General features: G+C 37.8%; 2 protein-coding genes across 5 annotated transcripts in view; both read left to right on the plus strand.

Annotated features, from left to right (window-relative positions):
• Positions 1-3,719, plus strand: part of LOC133614147 (capZ-interacting protein) — a 29,085-nt gene extending 25,366 nt beyond the window's left edge. For 2 of the 4 annotated variants that reach the window (XM_061971957.2, XM_061971959.2), the window contains one exon: positions 3,060-3,719. In XM_061971957.2, the coding sequence (XP_061827941.1) occupies positions 3,060-3,479 (420 nt within the window). In that variant the 3' untranslated portion in view covers positions 3,480-3,719. The remainder of the gene's footprint in view (positions 1-3,059) is intronic. The other 2 variants (XM_072915039.1, XM_061971958.2) reach the window with 2 other exon arrangements.
• Positions 3,720-5,230: 1,511 nt separating this feature from the next.
• Positions 5,231-8,606, plus strand: part of LOC133614148 (TPA-induced transmembrane protein) — a 12,371-nt gene continuing 8,995 nt past the window's right edge. The window contains exons 1-3 of the mRNA XM_061971960.2: positions 5,231-5,604; positions 8,006-8,089; positions 8,211-8,273. Of these exons, the coding sequence (XP_061827944.1) occupies positions 5,530-5,604; positions 8,006-8,089; positions 8,211-8,273 (222 nt within the window). The 5' untranslated portion in view covers positions 5,231-5,529. The remainder of the gene's footprint in view (positions 5,605-8,005; positions 8,090-8,210; positions 8,274-8,606) is intronic.

Raw genomic sequence — 8,606 nt, forward strand, 5'->3', positions numbered from 1 at the left:
TGGGATGTTCCAAATAAGTGTTTGATGAGCATTCCTCAACTTTATCAGTATTTATTGCCACCTTTCCCAACTTCTTTGTCACGTGTTGCTGCCATCAAATTCTAAAGTTAATGATTATTTGCAAAAAAAAAAAGTTTATGAGTTTGAACATCAAATATGTTGTCTTTGTAGCATATTCAACTGAATATGGCTTGAAAAGAATTTGCAAATCATTGTATTCCGTTTATATTTACTTCTAACACAATTTACCAACTCATATGGTCAGGGAAACGGGGTTTGTGTATATATATATATATATATATATATATATATATATATATATATATATACATACATATATATATATATATATATATATATATATATATATATATATATATATATATATATATATATATATATATATATATCTATCACCCTCTTTGATGTTTGCATACGTCTGTTACGTTACGTGTCCAATGTTGTTTCCTGCTATCTGTGGAGGGAGTGATGGGGTCACAGTGGCCCCGCCCAGGTGGCGTGTCAGCTCAGCGGGCGTGCGCGCCTGTCGGCTAATCTGAGGTGGCTGACATGGTGGTGCACACAGGCGTGAGGATTGAGGACGTTTAATCCAATTAGCCCGTTTGTGCTGCGCTGTCACGCGTTCATGCTAGAAAGATCTACTGGTATATATATATATATATATATATATATATATATATATATATATATATATATATATATATATATATATATATATATAGTGTATATATATATATATATATATATATATATGTATATATATATATATATATATATATATATATATATATATATATATATATATATATATATATATATATATATATATATATATATATATAATGTAGTGCATTCAATTGAATATGGGTTGAAAAGGATTTGCAAATCATTGTATTCTGTTTATATTTACATCTAACACAATTTCCCAACTCATATGGAAATGGGGTTTGTAAACAGAAATATTTTGTAAATGTTTATTTACATACCTTAAATGTTTCCAAATGGTGTCTGTAACAAGGCAGTAAAATGGGTGATCAAGCAAAACAGAAGTCATGGTAATGGAGCCACTAGCTGCGCAAGCTAGCTCTCCAATCAGCTAATCACACTCAATAACTCCACGCTGATGTTTTGGTGAATTTACTGAGGAATTTGTGAAAGTGAAACAATACAAAAAGAATACTAACACAGACACTTGTACACACGCTAGTATATTAGCTAATGCTAACAACTGCATGAAATGCATGAAAACACTCCTACAGACATCGCACATGGGACACTTTAGTCAGTAAGAATAGTTTTAGTTATATTGTAAAACTCACAAACATTGCTTGGCGTGATGAATGAAGAATCCGTACGAGTAGAAACGCTATGGATGGCACTTCTACTTCCGATTCAAAGCTTTTAACAGCAGGAATTCAAAACGATAACTCACCATTTCAGTGTCTGTGCATGTGTTTGATGAAAACTTTTTGCATTTTATAGCCGTCGACAAAAAAAAATATCTGAAATTAGCGGCAATGTTTTAAAAGCTGCAGGGTGCAAAGTGTCGGGAAAAAAGTTCTGCCTTTAAATCATTCTCTAAAACATTTCAAAAGTGCCAACAATGTTTCATTTACATGTGGTGACCTGAATATTAACAAGTACTAGTGGTAGTGTTATTGTAAGCGCTAACGCTGAGGAACTACTTGGAGTAGCGCCGTGGTCAGAGAGAGCTAACTGCTGCTATGTTGACATGGTGAGCTGCTGCATGGCCTCTGAGTTGGTGAAAGTGAATTGTAGATGATAAATCATGTCTCTCACCTGGATAGTAGAAGGTTGTGGACATAAACACACAAGTTGGTCAACTTTGACATCCAACTTAGACCCGGAGATGGTGAGAAAGACACTTTTTTAAGCCTTTGTGAGGATGATGATGATGAATTGTTGAGGTAAAGGGGAAACTATAAACATCCCATCAGTCTTTATCCCAGTGAGAGCAGACATCGTACAGTAAGTGGTTGTTTTATTATGTTTGTATATTTTGTTTAGCACTTAGCAATACTGCTACATGATGCTTAGTGTTTGACTTCTAAAACTTGTAGATCATCCTCCTTATACTCAGGCTCAAAAATATAAGTTTCTGGATCATCATTTGTCCCAAAGTAGTTGTTGTTGTCTCTCATCAAGTCTGCCATGATTAGTAGTCTTGATGTTGTTGTTGAAGGGAAAGTGAACGTTGTGATGCTTCAAATGATCAAAATATGTGAATATTACATGTTATTATGAATATTACTACATTACATATATACTTAGTGTGTATATAAAATATGTAAATATGACATGTTATTATGAATGTTACTACATTACATATATATACTTACAGCATGTGTATATAAAACCATGATGGAAGTTTTTGGATAATTTTAAGTGCTTTATATGCAGAATAGAGCGAATCTCATTACCTCTATTGTTAGCTGACTTTTGCTAGTGTTTATTTACGAGTTAGAATGCATAAGAAATACATTTGTGCTTGTCGTACGTAGGGCTTGTGAATGACCGGCAAAATTCCCCCAAAAAGTGCAGTTCCCCTTCAAGGCGCCACCTAAACGGGCACCTTGAAGAGATGCACCTTGAAGAGATGCACCTTAAAGAGATGCACCTTAAAGAGATGCACCTTAAAGAGATGCATATTAATGACTTGAAGGAGCCTCGGCAGGCGGAAAGTAAACGTCCAAGTTTAACGTGTTGGAATCTTTTCTATTTTCCTGGATTATCTTGTCTGCCCAACTTGTCACTTATTAGTTACTTTTACTATAAGTTTATTTGATTTATTCTTGCTTTTACTTGTCTTTTTCTGCATTTTATTCCCGCTCTTACTTCTTCCACTTCCATATCCTGTGTCCGTCGCCCTTAAGTTCCCCCTATAATCGTTCCGGTACTGTCTCGCGACCTGAGTAACCAATAAATGACAGATTCAAACTGATGATTTCATTTAACTTGTTTTCATGAAATCAGAAAAAGACAACTCGTCAATATATAATCCATCTCCCGCCTCTCAGACTCGAGCGCGGCTGTCGTTCAGGAGGCGTCCTCCCACGAGACAGCACCGGAAGTCGGTCGGAGAGGACACCAACAGGGACGGCGTTTTTGGGCGCGCACAGGAGGGGGAGGAAGATGAGCAACACCTGACAGGTGAAGATGAGCAACACCTGACAGGTGAAGATGAGCAACACCTGACAGGTGAAGAAGAGCAGACAGGTGAAGAAGAGCAACACCTGACAGGTAAAGAAGAGCAACACCTGACAGGTGAAGAAGAGCAACACCTGACAGGTAAAGATGAGCAACACCTGACAGGTAAAGAAGAGCAGGACTGTGGCGAGCGAACAAAAAGCCTCCCAAAGGACGAGGGGGAGGAAGAGCATCCCTCGGTGTCGGTCCACCGTCCGGCAGGTGGAGGAGACCCCCAGGTGCCGCACTGATGTCGTGCCAGGTGGTGAACTATGACAATCACCAAAAAAAGACGCACATATTTTGAAAGTGCTTCTTGGAAAGTGCAGTAAGTCGCGCAAGGCCTTCTCTGTCTCCCTCTGCTGGCCCTTTATAGAACTGAAAACATTCACACTCTTTTTGGAGTTCTAGACATCTTTTTGTTATGTTCCCACTTCTGCTGTGCATTTTAATCCTGTGAGTATAAACTTGATCTTGTACTTTGCTTGCAATAGTTTCTCATGTGTGTTCTTTATATTTGAACATTGTCAGGTTATTCCAAGTCATCATGCACACAAATGACAATAAACACTCTCATTGTTGAGTGACAATAGAATATTTATTAACTTGTATTTTTGCCACATTATTCTAGTACTTACATTTACATCTAGTAAATGTACTTAAATATCACCCCGTCTTTAACACTCCAGAAGATAGTGGAAGTTAAACTTAACTGAACACAAACACAATAAATGACAATACTTTGGCTTCTGGGGATAAAATGATTCATGGTAAATAATGATTTTTTTAAACAAAAATTGAACATTCTGTTATTTTTGTGTGATTCTCCAACAGTGTTACACGGGCTTCATCTAGTGGTACGCCAAATGATCACTTGGTTAAAATACAGTGTTTTTATTTTCCTAAATTCAAACATAGTGTTACTGTTCAAACTGTGAGTGATGTTACAATGGCCAAAAAATATTAAATATACTTGCTAGATGAAACCTGTACTTTGTCTGTAATTAATACTTAGACTTACTACGCTACTGTGTTGTATGATTGTACTTGGAGTGCCTATATATATATAAACATTTGTGATACTGTACATTTATCTGGGGAGGAGATCAGAGATTGGCTGACAAAGGCATGAAGATGTCCTCATTATCTATATATATATATATATATATATATATATATATATATATATATATATATATATATGTATATATATATATATATATATATATATAAATATATATATATATATATATATATGTATACTGTATATTTATATATACTGTATATATATATATATATATATATATATATATATATATATGGCCAAAAAAATGTGTCTGTGCATATATATATATATATATATATATATATATATATATATATATATATATATATATATATATATATACGTATATATATATATATATATATATATATATATATATGGCCAAAAAAAAAGTGTGTGTGTGTATATATATACACACATATATATATATATATATATATATATATATATATATATATATATATATATATATGTCTATATCTATATATATATATATATATATATATATATATATATATATATATATATATATATATATATATATATATATATATATGTATATGTATATGTATATAGTAGTTTTTTACTACTGTATGTATTATTTTTATTTTTGTAGATTCTTATTATTGTGGTTATTCATCTATATACTTTTAATATATTTTGTGTATCTTATTTCACTACATTGAACTTTTTTTTGGGCGGGGGCAACGTTGCATAAGAATATTAACTAGTAATTAATGCCAAATATGTATACAAGTATTCCAATAGTATGCAATACTATATTAATATATATAAATAATATTATATATATATAATTTTGTCTTGGTTTTATTCTTTTTATGTGTTTGTGTTGTCCCACTTTTTTAATGAACATTTGTTTTGTACATAAAGATGTTGATTGCGCAACAAACAAAAAAAATGGCTTCCGGGAAGTTGACCAATCAGAGAGCACTCTGACGTTGAGGAAACCGAAACCCGCCGAGCTCACCTGTCAGGTCACCTGACTCAGGTGGACAAAAGTAACGTGCTCAGAAGCCATTTCGAAACGTTTTCGCGACTCCGAAATCGGAAACCGAGCGAATAATTCGTTCATTTTTATTTCCACCTTCTCTTGAGACGTTCAGGTGCCCTCGGAAAGTCCAATTTCTTCTGCGTTGGGTACGCGCGTTAAAACTGCGAGACGCTTCCGGGTTTGAAAGTTGAATAAAGTCACTCCTAAACGTATTTGTTGGTGAATGTATCCCGGAGTCAACATGGACATGGAGATGCAGAATGTTGGGAGCAACGGAAGCGAGGCGGCGGCACGTCAGGTGAGTTGAACTTCCAAACAAACACTTGACTGAACTAGCAAACTATGCAACATGGCTGACATCCACTAACAACACATCATTACATTATTACTCATTATTTCACTGGTGCTTGACTTGTATAGCTACATTTCTTACATATATCTTGATATAAATCACATCACGGCAGGTGAAGTCAACCACTTAAGTCAGATAGAGAAGGCATGTGTCAGTGGAGTGGTTAGTTCTGAAGTCAGATAGAGAAGGCATGTGTCAGTGGAGCGGTTAGTTCTGAAGTCAGATAGAGAAGGCATGTGTCAGTGGAGTGGTTAGTTCTGAAGTCAGATAGAGAAGGCATGTGTCAGTGGAGTGGTTAGTTCTGAAGTCAGATAGAGAAGGCATGTGTCAGTGGAGCGGTTAGTTCTGAAGTCAGATAGAGAAGGCATGTGTCAGTGGAGTGGTTAGTTCTGAAGTCAGATAGAGAAGGCATGTGTCAGTGGAGCGGTTAGTTCTGAAGTCAGATAGAGAAGGCATGTGTCAGTGGAGTGGTTAGTTCTGAAGTCAGATAGAGAAGGCATGTGTCAGTGGAGTGGTTAGTTCTGAAGTCAGATAGAGAAGGCATGTGTCAGTGGAGCGGTTAGTTCTGAAGTCAGATAGAGAAGGCATGTGTCAGTGGAGTGGTTAGTTCTGAAGTCAGATAGAGAAGGCATGTGTCAGTGGAGTGGTTAGTTCTGAAGTCAGATAGAGAAGGCATGTGTCAGTGGAGTGGTTAGTTCTGAAGTCAGATAGAGAAGGCATGTGTCAGTGGAGTGGTTAGTTCTGAAGTCAGATAGAGAAGGCATGTGTCAGTGGAGTGGGTAGTTCTGAAGTCAGATAGAGAAGGCATGTGTCAGTGGAGTGGTTAGTTCTGAAGTCAGATAGAGAAGGCATGTGTCAGTGGAGTGGTTAGTTCTGAAGCCGGATTGTAATTTGTACATGAGTTTATAAGTAGCAAGGTATCTATCGACCTGTTCATAAACTATTTTTTCCATGACTTTGGAAATGGAAGTGAGAATAGAAACAGGTCGGTAGTTGCCAGGTTCTAATTTGCTACCTTCTTAAAGAGGGGGGTTACTCTTGCTATCTTGAAATCTTTTGGTACTTGGCCTTGTGTAATTGAGAGGTTTATTATGTGCGTGATGATAGGAGCAATGGTGGTGACAGAGTCCCTGAGGAATCTGGAGGGGATATTGTCAAGGCCGGTGGTCTTGTTTGGGTGGAGCGCGCTCAATTTATTAATCACCTCGTCAGCTGAGACCATTTCTAATTTGAAATCGTTGTTGGATACTCCTAGCTTTCTGTAGAAGGCTTTAATGTGTTCTACACCAAAGCCACCAGAGTGGTGGGACAGCTTGTTGACTAGAGTTGTGGCTATGCTGGTGAAATTGTAATTTTTTTTTAAGGATTTAGTCAGGTTGTTTGCCTTATTTCTTGATTTATTGCATTGTTTTGTGAGTGTTGAAAGGAGTGAGTTGAGGTTATTATTGGGTTGTTTATCTACTTCGGTTTTACACTTTTGGTACTCAAAGTATTTTCTGTCTGTGTCTTTTATGGCAGCTAATAGATCCGGATTCATCCATGGTTCGGAGCGGGCTTTGATTCTGACTGTTCTCACGGGAGCCATGTCATTTAGTATTGCTAGGAAGGCTGTTTTGAAGCGATTCCAAGCATCATGGACCAGGTTGCTCGTGAGCACAGAGGACCAGTCCCACTCACCTAATTCAAGGTTGAAATGATCACTGGAGTATGTTTTAAGGGATCTGGATTGAGCTGCTATGTGGCCATTGGCTTTGGGTTGAGTTATTTTGCGGGTGCAGAAGGTTAGATAGTGGTCGCTAAGACCACAGATCATGACCCCACTATTTTTTATTTTAGGCCGGTCTGAAGTGAGAATGAGATCTATGGTTGATTGGGTGGAATCACACACCTTTGTGGGTAGTGTTATTAGCTGGGAGAGGCCGTGCAGATTACAAAGCTTGCTGTAAGATTGGAAGACAGGCGCATCTCTGCGTTGAATATCTGTGTTCAGATCTCCAGTTATAAGTTCTCCACGTTGTCTACTCAGCTAAGCACTCCTCCAGAGCACCATATATATGGGACGGCGTGGCGAAGTTGGTAGAGTGGCCGTGCCAGCAATCGGAGGGTTGCTGGTTACTGGGGGTTCAATCCCCACCTTCTACCATCCTAGTCACGTCCGTTGTGTCCTTGGGCAAGACACTTCACCCTTGCTCCTGATGGCTGCTGGTTAGCGCCTTGCATGGCAGCTCCCTCCATCAGTGTGTGAATGTGTGTGTGAATGTGGAAGTAGTGTCAAAGCGCTTTGAGTACCTTGAAGGTAGTTATACAAGTATAACCCATTTATCATTTATATTTATTTATCTGGTAGATGGCGACCACCACAGGAAATGGGGAGGGCCACACCCACAGGGGCCCCCAGTCAGCTGAGACAGGGAGTCTGCTGCAAGCTCAGGTGAGGTCACAGAGTTCATGCTGACTCAGCATGAGGTCAAGCGTTGTGAGAATGTGCATGATTCACTTCCTCTTCTGGAGGAAGAGGAGGCGGAGCCTCAGAAGTGTGTGTTGTGTTTCAGTGTAACGGTGGCAGCGTGGAGATGAAGTCTGATAGACGTGTGCTCGCACTCAGGGGCCCTCAGGTAGGTTGTCTACTGCCACCTGCTGTCACACTGTAATATTCATGTTGCAGGGTTACACTGTGATATTCATGTTGCAGGGTTACACTGTGATATTCATGTTGCAGGGTTACACTGTAATATTCATGTTGCAGGGTTACACTGTAATATTCATGTTGCAGGGTTACACTGTAACATTCATGTTGCAGGGTTACACTGTAATATTCATGTTGCAGGGTTACACTGTAATATTCATGTTGCAGGGTTACACTGTAATATTCATGTTGCAGGGTTACACTGTAATATTCATGTTGCAGGGTTACACTGTAATATTCATGTTGTAGGGTTACACTGTAA

Source organism: Nerophis lumbriciformis, linkage group LG17 (genome assembly GCF_033978685.3).
Source record: "Nerophis lumbriciformis linkage group LG17, RoL_Nlum_v2.1, whole genome shotgun sequence".
NCBI classification, from domain to species: domain Eukaryota; kingdom Metazoa; phylum Chordata; class Actinopteri; order Syngnathiformes; family Syngnathidae; genus Nerophis; species Nerophis lumbriciformis.